General features: G+C 59.5%; 1 protein-coding gene across 1 annotated transcript in view; it reads left to right on the top strand.

The window, feature by feature from the left end:
• The window catches only part of EFNA2 (ephrin A2), a 93,061-nt gene that overhangs the window by 60,856 nt on the left and 16,892 nt on the right, over positions 1 to 15,313 (top strand). The window contains exon 2 of the mRNA XM_090027290.1: positions 11,880 to 12,172. Coding sequence (XP_089883416.1) covers positions 11,880 to 12,172 — 293 coding nt within the window. The remainder of the gene's footprint in view (positions 1 to 11,879; positions 12,173 to 15,313) is intronic.

Raw genomic sequence — 15,313 nt, 5'->3', positions numbered from 1 at the left:
CCCTAGCCCTGCCATACAGCGTCGTTAATGAACGCTCGTTAAGAGCCAGGGGTTCCAGGCACCAGGGAAGGCAGACGGTGCTTTATTGCGCAGCTGGTGTCCATGCTAGAGCTCATGGCGCTGGGACCCAGGAGTCGGGGAGTCTGCGTGCAGGACTGAGATGGGCTTTCAGGTGAGAACGAGGGATTGAGGAGGTCAGATGCTGCTCCCAGGATGCCTGGCCAGGCCTTCGGCCCCTTGCTATGCTGGATGGGGAGGTACCTGGGAAGCCTAGCTGTGAACGGGTGCTGAGGTGGGGGGGGGCTGTCTCGTGCCTCGGTTTTCTCACCTGTAAAATGGGGCTAGCCCCACTGGTTTCCAAAATTGCTGTCTCTTGCTATAAAGTACAGCACCTTGCACGCCAGGACTGTGCTTCTAGGTGGAGGCTGTTGGCAAGTGGCTCTTACCACGTATTTCTGTGGGAGTGCTCCAGAATCAGAGCCGGGGGAACCCCCTTCGCAGTGCTGCTCTCGGCCCCGCACCGTCGTCCTGCCTCAAGGTGGAGCGTTGCAGCTGCGAGAGCACCAGGCCCTATTGAGGCAGCTCATCTTAATTATTGCAGCCTGGCAGCCCTGCTGTGGGTATTACCCCGGGCGGCGGGGCGCCTGCCAGGTGCCGGCTCTTTAGGCTGCTGTTGACATTTGGCGAACTGAGCGATTTAAATGATAACAAATTAACCACCGGCTCCGTGGGTGTGCGTGCAGCTCCATGCGTACGTGCATGCGGGTGCGCTGGTCCGTACATGGCTCTGCGTGCGGGTGTGTGCCTGGGTGCCCGTGCATGTATGCGAGTGCATGGGGTGGTGTGGGGGGGGCACGTCTGTCTGTCTGCCTCCTTGCAAGCCTCTGGGTGTGTGCGTGTCCTTTTGCACATGTCTATGGCTTGGTGCGCGGCTATATCTGCGTGCGCGTCTTCTCTGGGTTTATTCCTGCCTGCACGCGGGTGTGCATGCTGTTCCTGGGGTTTGTCTTCACGCGTGTTTCTGCGCACATGCATGCATATTACTACATCTACTTGCACGCCGGTCCCCAGGACATGCAGCCCACTTGCTGTTCCCTTTTTGCTGAAGTGTCCGGGTCCCTGCATGGTGGCCGCTCTTGCAAGGGCTGAGCCATGCTCCCTTTCCTGTGTGCCGATCTTAGGCCCCCACCTGACCCGGAGACAGCACAGGGGGCTGCTGGCAGGGCCCCTGCTGCCCACCCACGGCACGTCCAGCCCTGAACTTGCTGTTGAGACCGGGGATGACCCAGGAGACCCCAGCTGAGAGTACCCGAGCCCCAGGGAGTTTTAACAGATCTCGTTCCACCCAAATGAAGTCATTGGTCGTGAGCGTGATGTGGAGCATTCACGTGCTCTCTGGTATACTCCAGCGTGACTGCTTCACTAGAGAGTACTAGGGGGTCTTACTGCATCTCCAGATGTACTCCAGGCGTACGTGCTTCGTGACAGGGGAACACGGAACATGGGGATGGTCCGGGGTTTTCACCTATAGGCGCTTCATTATTATTTATTTTTTTAAAGGAAAAGTTTTCGTGTCCCAAGTCAAATCGGCCAAATCAGTTCCAGATTCATGAGTCATTCAAGAACCACGTGTGGCCCTGCTACCAGCAAGCATCCTCCACCCCTGCCTGGGGCTTTAGATACTTCCGAATCCTTTGGTGGGCATCCTATGTGCAAGCCCGGAGGCTTGGGGGTCAGATGCCCCCGAGTTTTGCTTGCCCTCAGCTGTACGGCCGCAGGAGCAAGCAAGGCAGGAGTGTCCCGTTTCTGTAAAGTCGGCGTATAGCAGAGATCTGGCCCCTGGAAGTTAAAGCAGAAGGCTAATTATGCACTACCTGGGTCAGGTACGACCCCCTGCTAGTAGGAAAACCACCTTGGTGGCCCTGGTCTTTCCCCTGCCAGTTAAGTCTCAATGCCCAAGGACCGTGGAGTTTTAGTTTATCACCCCACGCACTCCAGCCAGGCGAAACAGTCATCTCTTGTAGGACAGACATTGCAAAGTAATGGCGAGTGCCGATGCGTCTCCAGGACCCTTCAGCCTCGTCACTTTAGCGCTGGGGTAGAGAGAAGCGTGGCTGCAGCCCCAGGTGGAGCGCCCACGATCACGGCGAGCGGGAAGCCACTGAGCTCGGGGCACGTGCACGCAGCAAGAGAGCAACTGCTTTAGAAAGCAGTCGGGCCTCTGGAATGTGCTTATGGCAGCGTTCAGCAAAGCCGTGGGGAGGGAATATCTGATCAGGCAGAAATGGAATATTTATGGTGGGGGGGGAAGCAGCAGGGGGAAAGGACATAAATAAAGATTCGCTGGCACAGGAGCGCCGTGGCGAGACGAGGTTGGGCCGCAGCCTTGGAGCTCACGCGCGTGGCCCTGGGAGGCAGCCTGAAGCAGCAGAGATGCCCCACGGCAATGTCTGGTGGTGCCTGGACTCCCCAGCCAGGGGGTGCGCGGCTGAGAGCAAGGGCCTTTCTACGCCCCGCTGTGCCCAGGGGAGCCGGGTGCACGCTGCTTGCTTGCCTGCTTCCCTCTCCGGGTCCTGGAGCCAGGAGTTTGTCTGCAGCAGGGCAGGGCGTCTCCGAGGTGGCAGAGGTGCAATTTGCTGGGAAGCTTAATCAATTTTCTCTCCTGCACTTTATTGTGAGGTCCCGGGAGGCCAATTAGCATGGCACAGCCTCCCAAACCAATACTAATCAATTCAAAGCCACCTGGCCGCCATCTGCTCCTCCGAGCCCTGCACGGCAGGTCGATGCCACTTGTCAGCCCCCGGTCAAGGGACACCGCGGTGGGTGGCATCACAGGGGACAGACTGGGGTGGACTGGTAAGGGCTGGACTTGACATCGGTACTGGTGCTGAGGCCAGGAGGGCCCAAAGCTGTCCTGCTCTGGGCTGCCCCGGGGGTCCCTCGCTACGTGGCTGCAGCTCATGCCAGCCTGCCTGGGGCAGCGTGGCCATGGCAGCATGCCCTGCACCCGGGCTAGTCGCCTGGTCACTGGCTGCTCCCACCCAGGGCTGCAGAGGGGTAAGAGGTGCAGTCTGGGGGGGCAAATTTGAGGGGTATGTGCTGCAGGGCTCAGGGCGCACCAGGCAATTCGTGTGTGTGGGGGGGGCTTCTTTCTTACCGCTGCCTTGCAAACTGCAAGGAGGTGGTGCCTCCACTCCTTTCCGGCCAGAGAAAGCCTTAATCCATCACGCGGGTCCAGCACCCAGGCCCAAGCGAGCGCCAGCTGCCGCAAGCCCTCCGCATGCTTGGCGCATGGCACGTGTCCCTGGCGGGGCAAGCGGTGGGCTTGTGTTGGTGTAGGGAGGGGGTCAGGAGCTCGCGGTAGCGAGGGTGATGTCCTGGAGGGTGGCGAAGGCTGAATTTGGGGAGCTGAGTCCCTTTTCTCCTGCCCAAAGCACCCGCCAGGGCCAGGAAGAGACCCCAGGAGTCCTGGTCCCGCACACCGTGCTGTTTGGAAGGCAAAGGCTAGGAGAACCGTAGCCCGTGAAGCCCTCCTGGACGCGCCAGGATTGGGATGGCTGGGCTCGGGGGTGTTGCAGTAGGGAGTCTTGTCTCCACATCGTGGTGCTGGCCTCGCCCGGCTGGCAGGGACGCGGGGCACTGGAAGGGCCTGGCACAAACGACTGCTCCACCCCGCCGAGAGCCACACGTCTTCGAGCCCACAGGTAGCCCCAGCCTCGGCCGGCTCCCCCCGTGCCGCTCCCCTCCCTGAGTTTCCCAGGGCCCTGGGCTCACCTGCGGCTCCTAGCCCTAAGCGGGGCCTTGCCCTGAAATCTGAATGCGAGGGGGGGACCCGGTGGCCCGGCCCTGCCCCGCTCTCGCGCCGAGGCAGACAATGGCCCGTCTGTTGTCCGCGCGGACCCAGGCTCAGATCCCGGCTGCCAGATACAGGCTCGACAAGCCGGAGAAGAATGTTATCGGCGGCTATCTGCCGGCTGTGCGGAAACCCAAGCCGAGCCGGGGATGTCGCTGGACACATGAATAGCGGCAGAGCGAGGAAGGGGCCGCGCGGGCAGAGCCATGGGAAATGTCAGCGATGCACCGCGCGTCTTTCCCAGGGCACGGCGGGGAGGAGGAGCGGCGGGGGCAAGGCCGAGGTGGGATGCAGGACACTTTGGAGTGCCTGAGAGCCTGTCCTGCTGGTGTGCAGCGCCGTCCCTTTTAAGTTCAAGGCTCTGGTGGGCGCTCAGGAGAGCTGGGCTCCTGCCCCCATAACCGCGGGCAGTCACTTGATGCCTCTGGGCCTCAGTTTCCCCCTTGGTTTGTCCAGGCTGTGGGCTCGTCAGGGCACGGGCCAACTCTTTTGTGCAGCCCCTGGTGCAGTGGGGTCCTTCTCTTTGGCGCTCCCGTAATGCACCTAATATATCGCTGTCAAATTGGGTAGTGGAAGGCAGCGAGGTTAAATGGGTAGGGTCCTGGGGGTGCTGGAGAAGCAGTATGTTTTATTGCTGAACGGCTGCAGCAGCTGGCTCTTACCCAGCCAGTGCGGTGCTGAGGAGGGTCTGTATTGCCCCCATTTCACAGATGGGGACACCAAGGCACAGAAGTGACGTGTCTGAGGTCACCCAGTGGGGCACAGGCAGAGCAGAGAACTGGTTTTGGGCTCCCCGAGTGCCAGGCTGAGGCAGCATCCTGCCATTTGGACGGTCCTGTGCCAGGCATGGGGCCTTGGGGCAGCACCCAGAGGTCGGAGGAAAAGGCTGTGCTAAAAGAGGATCACTTGCAAATCAAGGAAGGGATCTGCTACTCTGTCCAGTGCTGCGGAGGCTTCCCCTGGAGCTTGGCATCCAGTTTGAGGCCCCCACATGTGAAGAAAGATACGGGCAGGCTGGCATGAGCCCAGAAGAGAGCGACTCGAGCTGCCCCTGCCGGCTTCGAGCCGGGGTTTGCACGCTGGGCCGTGGGCACCGTGTTCCCAAGCTGCTGCTTTTTCTTCCCCGCCACGTGGCTTTCAGGGCCTTGCCATGATCCCGGATCTCCGCGCCGTGTGTTGGTGCCGACCCCAGTGTCTGAGCCCTGTGCCCTTGCCAACCCTTCTTGGTGGGGGGGCCCGGTCCTGCCAGCAACTCCCCTCTGCCCACACAGACCTTCCAGCTCTCTGCGGGCGGCCCGCTCCCCAGAGCCAGCTGCAAGCTCGGGGGTCCTGCTTTGCAGTTTCCTCACCTCTGCTGTCCAAGCTGAAGGATAAACCTTTCCCCTCCCCCCCACCGCCCCCACCAAATCCTCCCGTCAGTCCGTGCCATTTATCACATCTAATCAGCTTTAATTCGGCAATTTGTCAGTCCAGCGCAGGCCCTGGGAGGGAGCTGGGTATTTTTCAAAAAATATAATGATGATTATTATTCCCCTGCTAATCGTGCTCCTTGTTTTTTTAAATCCTCTTTGCTGGGCTTTAATAACAATCATTAAAATAAATAATTTTTTTCTTTTTTCTCTCCCCCCCCGAAATAAAGGGAGCGGGAAGAGGGTTGGGTTTTTTTTCCCCGTCTTCTTTATTTTGTGTGCGTTTGAAAATTGTTTCCCAGTAAATCGCGGCCCCTTTGTATGAATGTTACGTTTTCAAATTTTACCTTGCCAGGGGCAGGGTTGGCACAGCCGACGCGGCAAAGGAGAGCGCGAGAGAAAGAGAAAAGCCCCCTTCTCCTTAATTAGTGGCTTTCCCTATGTGATCAGAGTGCTTATGAACAGGTAATGAGGGGGAGAGCTGCGCAGAGACTTGAGGAGCGCTCCTTCAGTGAGACACGTGCTCCAGCCGGCCGTCTTCTTCCTTTCCGGCCAGGCTCACTTCTCTCCTTTTTTCCTGTCCCTTCTTACCTGGGTGGTTACAGGCCACCCCCTGTATCGCCCGCTGTGTTTCCAGCTGAGGTTAATTAGGCTCAGTGGTTTAATTTCTTATGCTGTGTGCACACACGTGGACATATGGATATGCATGCGTGTGCAAACATACACGTGCATGCCGGCCCCATCCTCCCTGCACAGAATCACGGACGACGAGGGTGGAAAGGACCTCGGGAGGTGACAACTCGTCCAACCCGCTGCTCCAAGCAGGACCAGCCCCAACTCCATCGTCCCAGCCAGGGCTTTGTTACCTCTCTGGGTAACCTGTTCCAGTGCTTTACTACCCTCCTGGTGAGTTTTTCCTAATATCCAACTTGTTGCAACTGGAGCCCATTGCTCCTTGTCCTGTCGTCTGCCCCCACTGAGACCTGCCCAGCTCCATCCTCTTTGCAACCCCCGGCAGGGAGGTGAAGGCTGCTGTTCAGTCCCCCTTGGTCATCTCTTCTCCTGACTAAATAAGCCCAGTTCCCCCAGCCTCTCCTCTCCAGTCACGTCCCCCAGCCCCTCAACAATTTTTGCTGCGCTCAGCTGGACTCTCTCCAACATGTCCACATCCCTTCTGTAGTGGGGGGCCCACAGCTGGACACAGGACTCCAGATGTGGCCTCCCCAGTGCCGAATAGAGGAGAAGAATCACTGCCCTTGATCTCCAGGCAGTGCTTCTACTAATGCAACCCATTATGCCTGGCAAATGTCCCGTGTATGGAGGCTGCAAAGGCTGGGAGAGCCTGGGCGTTGCTGACTCTCTTGCTGTCAGGCTTCCAAGATTTGGGACTCCTCTTAAGGTCTCAGCTTTGAAATAGCTTTGATTACCTTGAAGCTCTCACCTGATGTTTCTCGCCGTCACTCCTAAGGGCTGAGACCCCCAGGAGCAGAGGCCCTGTGCTGTGCTTGTACAGCACCTGGCACAGGGAAGGTGTGGGGGCATTGCTGACCCCCAGACTCTGCAACAGTGCAGATGTGGACCACAACCCCAGACGCAGTGTACGTTTAGGATCCCGTGATTTCCCAGCACATCCCAGGAAGAGGCTGGCTCCCATCTTCAGCTGCTAGGGCTGGGCAGTGCTGGGGTAGCGGCAATGGACTTCCTGCCCTGGGTTATAGTTTCATAGTTTCATAGTAGCTAGAGTCGGAAGGGACCTAGGTAGATCATCTAGTCCGACCCCCTGCCTTGGCAGGAAAGAGCACTGGGGTCAGATGACCCCGGCAAGGTGCTCATCTAACTTCCTTTTAAAAATCCCCAGGCTAGGAGCCTGCACCACTTCCCCTGGAAGCCGGTTCCAGGCCCTAGCCGCCCTGACTGTGAAGTAGCGCCTCCTAATATCTAATCTAAACTTACCCTCCGCCAGCTTGTGACCGTTATTCCTGGTCACTCCTGGCAGCGCACGGGGGAACAGGGACTCCCCCAATACCTGCTGATCCCCCCTGACCAGTTTGTAGCAGGCCACAAGGTCCCCCCTTAACCTTCTCTTGTGGAGGCTAAACAGGTTCAGGTCCCGTAGCCTCTCCTCGTAGGGCCTGCCCTGCTGACCCCTGATCATACGAGTGGCCCTCCTCCGGACTCTCTCCATATCGTCCACGTCCCTCTTGAAGTGTGGCGCCCAGAACTGGACGCAGTACTCCAGCTGCGGCCTGACCAGTGCCGCATAGAGGGGGAGGATCACCTCCCTGGACCTGCTCGAGATGCATCTGTGGATGCATGACAGGGTACGGCTGGCCTTCTTGACTGCCTCCCCACACTGCCGGCCCATGTTCATCGTGGAGTCAATGACGACTCCAAGATCCTTTTCCGTCTCCGTGCTGGCAAGAGGGGAGTTCCCCAACCTGTAAGCGTGGTGCCGGTTCTTCCTCCCCATGTGCAACACCTTGCACTTACCAGTGTTAAACCCCATCCTATTCTCATCCGCCCACCGTTGCAACCTGTCAAGGTCAGCTTGTAGCCTATTGCACCCTTCTAGTGCACCCACATCCCCCCACATCTTAGTGTCATCAGCAAACTTGAACAGGGTGCTTTCTACCCCCTCATCCAAGTCACTGATGAAGATGTTGAACAGCGCGGGCCCGAGGACCGAGCCCCGGGGGACCCCACTGCCCACGTCCTTCCAGGTCGAGAAGAACCCATCCACTACCACCCTCTGGGTGCGGCCCTCCAGCCAGTTGGCGACCCATTTGACCGTGTGGGCATCGACACCACAGTCTCCCAGCTTTTTGATGAGGACAGGGTGAGAGACAGTGTCGAAAGCCTTCCGGAAGTCCAGAAAGACTACATCCACAGCAACCCCTGCGTCTAATGATTTGGTGCTGAGTTCAAGGGAGATCTGGGCATGACTAAGCCCTCGCCAAGCCCTGGAGCGGCCTGGTGCCTCAGCTAGCAAAGAGTGAGTCGGTAATGAGGATGCCGAGCTCTTACACCAGGCCTTTTACTGGGAGATCTCAAAGCGCTGTTTCCAGATGGGCAAACTGAGGCGCAGAGCAGGACCGTGGCTGGCTGGGGGGCAGGGGGTGGGGCCACAGTTGATGCTGGGGGTGAGGGTGTGTTTGCAGGCAGGGGATGTCGGACTGGAGCTGCGAGCCCATGCCACAGCCAGGCCTGCTGCTGTCTTTGTTTGCACGGTGAGCATGAGACAGAAGGAAAGTGTGTGCACGTGTGTACACTTGAGAGGGACAAGGTTGTATGTGTCCAAGTGCGCAAGCATCCAGTGGGCGTGCGCTCTACGGGGCAGGGGTGGCTCGTGTGTGCCCACATGTGTGTGTGCCTGCATACATGTCAGAGAGTGGGCGAGTCTGTGCACACGCCTGGGTCTGAGCCAGTCAGAGTGACAGGGAGTCTGCGTGTGCCCGTGCGTGTGGCCAGAAGCAGAACCACAAATGTGAGCGTGCCCTGAGCGCGTGTCCGCACTTGAGCTGCGTCTCTCCATCGCCCCGCGCCGCGCTGCCCGGGTTTCCGATGCACGTTGCACAGGCAAGTGGGCACAGGGCAGGGCCGGCTTGGGCAGCCCCAGCCCCTCTTGCCAGGCTGGGCTCTTTAAAGTGCCTGCCAGCGGGTGCCCAGTGCCACGCCTCACCGCAGCCTCCTTGCTCCACGGCATTACACATGCAGCAGCGCGCGTGTCTCTCCCGGCAGCCCAGCCCACTGCGCTGAATTGCCACTTAGAGACCCAGTGGGGCTCTGTGCTGCGGGGGCCAGCTCCATTTAAATGGAGATGCGGCTGCCGCCTCCTCCTCCCCGGGAGCGAGGAGCAGGAATTGTGTTCTCCGGAGGAGCCTCTGAACCGGCAGAGCCGTCTCTGTGCCCCCGCTGCCCTTGCACGTAGCCTGGCGCAGCCCCCGGGGACAGGTCCTCCAGGAGTAGAAATCGGGAAGGTTGAAGCCCACAACTGGGCACGGAGCCTGTAAGGGTGAGCACGGGACGGCCGGACCTGGACAGACACGCGTCCCGTGTGCCCGAAGGATGCGGGAGCCTAGTTTGGGGCTGTTTGAAAGCTTGGAGCCGGCTGCAAGATCCAGGCTCTGGCACCCCTCCATCCTGCATTGTGAGGCTCCCCCGGGATGCCCTGGCAGAGGGGCTGGGCGTGTCCCCAGCGTGGCTCCCTCTTGGCAAGCGCACGTGGCAGCTCCGTGGCCCAGTTGCACGGGGGTGCCCACGTGCCTACCCCACTACCTGGGGATCCTGCTGGGGCTGGCCCCGGCCATCTTCCACCTCCTGGCCACGTGGAGCCAGGACCTGGGCTGCAGTGTCCCCTCTGTGCCCCTGGCCTTGGCCCCCGCCACCAAGCACAAACTTCAGCGTCTTGTCTTTTGAGGCCCCCCCGGCCCCCGCGCCGCACCAGGGCTCATGAATAATTCCTCGGCGTGTCAGTGACCTGCCTGCTGCCTTCGCAGAGGGGTGTCTGCCGGCTTTTTTTGTCTGGAGCGTTTTAAAGAGAGACTGACAGCTGACAAGGCTTCCCGGCGTGCCCCCGTGCCCCCCGGCCCCCCACCTCCCTGCTCCGTCCGGCAACAGGGTTTGCATGTACCGCTGTCAATCTCGCCCGCGCCGGGGGCGGAGGGAGCCCGAGGGGACACAAAGGGGTCTAGGAGGCGGAGGCTTCCTAGGGGCAGAGAGGCAGGAGTTTGGGGGGTGGGGGGCTGCCGGGAGGACGGGCGCCCCTGAAGGACGCTCAGGGTCAGGCTTGCATACTGTGCCCCCCACCAGGCAGCAGCTGAGGGCTGGTCCATCCGTGCAGGCCGTTTGTCCCCGCTGCCCTTGGTCCCCTCGCCCAGCATGTGACGGGCCGGCTGCGCGTGCCATAGTCGGCACCCAAGCCCCCGTGCCGCACCCGATTGGGTGCAGACCCTATAGAGACCCTGTGCCCTAGGCCGCGGCCGCCTTCCCACCATCGGGTCTGACTCTTGCTTTCGTTAGGGTGTTCCCATTGCCCCTCTAAGTGCTGTTTTCCAAGGGCACGGATGGGATGCAGCGTATCCCTGCACAGAGCGACGGAAAGCACCGGGACGTGGCAGTAGCAGAACACAAGAGGGAAAGGGGGTGGTTAGAAGTATCCTCCAGATGCCCACGGGCAGGCATGCACACACGCACGCACACATACATATGTGTACAGACACACACGCCTCAGCCTGCGTCTTTATTCCAGGTGTTGTGTGCTCTCTCAGCATCTTGGAAGGGAATCAATCTCACGCACCTGCCCCAGCATTGCTGACTCCGGCAAGAGACTTTCTATATGAGGGAAAGCGCCGCTGTAGGAACCGCAAATTAATTAGCTGAGAAAACCCACTCGAGGTAGGGAGAGAGGAGCACCCCAGGACGGCTGGCAGCCCAGACCAGGGAGCTCCTGGCAAACTCGGGGGCCAGCCGAAGCAGATGAGCAAGTTATTTTCCATTTCAGGGGGCAGGTTTTGGGGCCCCGGGAGCAGCCGATGGAGCTGGCTGTTTTTAAGGGACCGTGGCACATCGCTGTCTAAGATGGGAATTGCCTATAGACTCTGGAGTCATTTTCCAGCTCCGCTAATCCCTTAATCTCTTAGATAATCAGCACCAAAAACGTAAATTACAATAGGATTGCAGTGCACATCTGCATTAATACCAAAAGGGGCTGATGGTATCGCAAGGCATAATGATTTTTTGCTACTTATTACCAAGTGTTGCCGGTTTATTAATCTTAAAACAATGAGGTACTAAATTTAATCTTGTAAGGTTAATGTGAAGAGAGCGCGCTGGGCCTAGTGGTTAGAGCTGCGGCGCTGTGAGCCGGGACGCCTGGGTTTTCTCCCTCTCTGCGGGAGGGAAAGGGGTTCGGGGGGAGCAGGGGTCGGGGTACGAAGAGCCAGCTCTCCCGGCTTCTCTTTGTCCCTCAGTTGCTGCAGTCGAAGTATTGGATGTTTCCGGGCCTCGGTTTTATTCATCTGCAAACAGGGTGAATCGACGCAGGGGGGGTCATTAGGATTAATTAATTAATTAACAGTGGCAAAGCCTATTGAGAGTGGGGGTGAGAAGCAGCAGAGGAATTTGGCACGTGATTACTTGTAAGCAGGCAGCTCCGATTCTGCGGGGGGCTGGGGGATTCGCTGCAGCAACGAGGGGAATGGGAAACGCGGGTTAAAGGGACACCAGGACCGGGGTGGCGGGGCTTGCTTCCCCAGGACCTGGGTTACAGCGTGTGGGTGTCCTTCCATGGGTGGCTCAGTGCAGGCACCCCGAGCCACGCATTGCTTTTGAAACCCTTCCCCATCATGGCCCGGAGTATCCCATGGTGCCTGGCCCTGCACCACCCCCGGCCCCCAGCGTGGGCAGGGAGTTGTTGGCAGCCAGGACCCCTGGGTTTGCAGCAGGGGTGGGCAGCACAGCGGGTGGAGAATGGAGATGCTTCGGGCATCTGAATTGCACGGTCCCCGAGACCCCCGGAGCTCCCGCCGGGCTCCTCCGGCGCTGGGGGTCTCGGGCTTTGATTGCGCTGAGTCTGCCTGGCCCTGCTCACCCCTGCCTCCTGGTTCTCTTGGCTGCAGGTTTCATCGAGGGGACTACACGGTGGAAGTGAGCATCAACGACTACCTGGATATCTACTGCCCTCACTATGAGGACCCCTTCCCGACGGACAAGATGGAGCGGTACATCCTGTACATGGTCAACTACGAGGGCCACGCCTCCTGCGACCACCGGCAGAAGGGCTTCAAGCGCTGGGAGTGCAACCGGCCCGACTCACCCAACGGGCCCCTGAAGTTCTCCGAGAAGTTCCAGCTCTTCACGCCCTTCTCCCTGGGCTTCGAGTTTCGGCCGGGGCATGAGTACTACTACATCTGTGAGTACCGTGCCCCGTCCCCCCCGGGTACCCACCCCCCAGCCACGGCGCCACGGCTGTGAGTGACACCTCCCAGTCTCGAGTAAGGCGGCTTTCAAGCCTAGTGGGCACCATGCAGATTTGCACAGCGATGGGTTAGCACAACTCAGGTCAGCTGTGCTAGTGGCAGCATAAAGGCCCTGGGAGAGGCAGGTGTGTGTGTCACTGGTCTCTCGCTAGATGCAGCGGTTCGGTTCTGTGTCAGGTGCCCCGTACTGCTAGCAGCTCTGGGAGACTCTCCTCTAGCTCTCCGGGCACGGAGGGCAAATTCTGGTGCTGCTGCTGACACATGTGGCCTGCTGTGCAGAGGAGCAATCTCCTCCTCTCCTTCTTCTGTGGTTCCTTCATTTGGGGTCCTCCGGGAGGCTGTGACTTAGCCCAGCCACCCTGCGAGAAACCCGGGGGCATTTCGGTGGCGTGGGGGAAAGGGAGCTTGTTTGCTGTTGGGAGGAGAAGGCTCCACAGTTCCTAATTTTGTGGGGGGGAGGGAGCAGCACTGAAGCAAGGCTGGCAGCATCGTGTTCGGTCCTTCAGGATTGGGCCGGCGCCAGTGCTGCCTGGCCGGAGAGGCGCAGGCGACCTGGAGCATGCCAGCAAATCTGCCCTCGCCTTCCAGGCACCCTGGAGGGGGGTGCAACGGTGATGGGCAGGCACAGGGGAGGAAGCAGCTTGCCTGCCATCATAGCTAGGGTCAGAGGCCAGGGTTGTAATCCGTGGAGCTCGCAGCTCCTCCACTCCCGCGCCTAAAACTATTGGAGTAGTAGCTGGGCTGGGTGACACTTCTGGGGGTGGATCCAGTGTTAATGCCAGCTGACTGCACTGGACGCTTGGCGAGGGCTTGGGACTTGGTTCTTCTTTGTGTATGTGTGCATGGTGCGTTGGGGCAGGACAGGTGGAGATGAGCCCCTGCCCGGCTGGTTCTGCAGCTCCCCAGGACTTCCCCAGGGGCTTGCTGCTGTCTTGCTCCTGGTGAATCCCAGGGTTCACTGTGCTGCTCCAGGGTCACTGTTGTCACCTTCCTGGGGTCGCAGGGAGGTGGGCACGTGCAACCCAGTGCCTGCCTGGGCATGCAGAGAGATGGAGATAAGGCAGCAACTACCCCTGGTTTCTTACCTCTGGGCTGGAGCTTGGGGCTGGGCCCTGGAGCCAAGTAGCCTCAGACAGGGCAGTGGAAAGGGTCTCCCATGGCTAAGAGGGATTCCCCCCACCCCCTCTGTTCATCAGCCATCAAAGGGGCTTGGAGCCATCGACCTTGCCCAGAGCCAAGGTGCAGAGCTGGGGCTTCCCCAGGGTTTCCCAGCAGGCGAGCAGTGGGGCTGGGACTAGCAGCCACGCCTCGCCAGGTCCTGGCCGGGCACCAGGGCACCGTGCCACGCTGCGCGCAGCCAGGTCAGGAGGTATTTTAGTTTCCAGCAGCAGCTTTGTTTAATCCCTGTTGCTCCGGCTGGAACACGGGACGCCGGAGCTGGTGTGAGCAGAGCCTGCAGTTGAAGCCCGGGCCACGGGTTCGTCGGCCAAGGGGGTGCTGGAGAAATAATGAGCCCAGCCCAGACACCACAGAGAGCGGCTCTCGGGCAGCCCTGCATGCCCCGCCAGGCTGCCCAGGGGGTGCCCCCCGCTCCGAGCAAGCAAAAATAAGGGGCTGCGATCGCTCCTTCAGCCACCCATTAGGGAGCCTGGTTTCCAGCTCTCATCAGTAGCAGAGCTACATTTATCTTGATTGGAAGCGGGGCTTTTATCTTGGGGACAGCGGCGAGGCAAGGGACAGCCCAAAGGCGCTGCCATCTGGGGACCTGCTGGGCGTTTGGCCCTCCACACCAGTGGCGCGTGGGCAGGGGAAGGGGCTGCAGTGACTCGGGAGCATCCTTGGCTTAGCTGCTTGAACTCCATTGGATCTGACCGCACCTAATCCATCTGCTCCAGTGGGCGGTGGGTGAGTGGAGCATTCCCAGTGAGACCAGTTCCCCGCTGTCGGTCTCTCATTGGGATGTCCACGGGGCTCTCGGCCCCTCTCCTCTGAGCCCCCAAGTCAGGAGACATAGGTAGGGCCTCAGGGGATGGAGAAGCAAGGTGAGGCTGCCCCTGGACCCTGCACTGAAGGATGCAGCAAGGGGCTGCGCGGGTCCTCAAGGCCCATCCTTAAGGACAGGTAGGAGATGGCACTAAGCTCTCACCTTCCTGTCCCTCCCACGGGGCAGAGGGTCGTGGGCACGGTGTTAAGGATTGCTGGCACCTGAGGGATGGTTCCTTCTGGACCAGGTCGGTGGTCTTTGCCCATTGCCAAACAAGAACCAGCGGCACCACGTGCGGCCACCACCCTGCACCTTCCTCTGGCTGCAAGCACCTGCCAAACTCGCAGGCACTGAGAAAAACTCATCACGGAGCAGGCTGGCTATTTATGCAGGGCCTACTAAAACACCACCTTGCATGCCTCCTGCTGTCTTCAGCAGCAGCAGCGCAACCCTGGCATCTTCGCTGGGGAGATGGCAGCCAGCAAACCCTGTGCCCCCAACCAGAGCGGCTGCATCCGTAGCCCCACGCCACCACGCTCTGGGCACACGTCGAAGCCCTTTGCACCAGGTCTAATGCTCTTCTGAATGAGCCAGACAGGCAGTGAGAGGATCAGGCACGAAGGGGGCAGAATTGGGCCCATTATTATTTTTGGCTTGTAGAACGGAGGGGACGTTGGGGTCAGAAATCAATAGAGAATAACGGCCCGGTTGGCTGGAGCTGCTGGAAAAATCCAGAGGGGGCTTGCACTTGGGCACGGCCAGTTTGCAGTCAGAAAAGTGGGGGGAGAGGGGAGGGCAAGGAAAAAAGCCGCGACCCTAAAGCACTTAGTGGTGTCACGGGGAGCCGGGACCCTTCTTCCGTCAGCATAGGAACAGCCCGCACGGTTCTCTCTCTCATTATTTCCCCTTCCTTCTCTAAAGCATCTGTATTCAGCCTACTTAATTTGTTCCTTTTATCTATATTAAATTACCATTTCCCCCCCTCTCCTCCCTCTCCCCGTAAAATGTCACTCGTGAAATAACTGCGGCTACGACTCTCTCGTGCTTTTTTTTTTCATTCTGTTTTTTTTTTCCCCCCTGTATATTTTTT

This window comes from Crocodylus siamensis, chromosome 14 (assembly GCF_052110815.1).
Source record: "Crocodylus siamensis isolate JL-2025a chromosome 14, ASM5211081v1, whole genome shotgun sequence".
Taxonomy (NCBI): Eukaryota; Metazoa; Chordata; order Crocodylia; family Crocodylidae; genus Crocodylus; species Crocodylus siamensis.
This window is presented reverse-complemented; position numbering and strand designations above follow the sequence as displayed.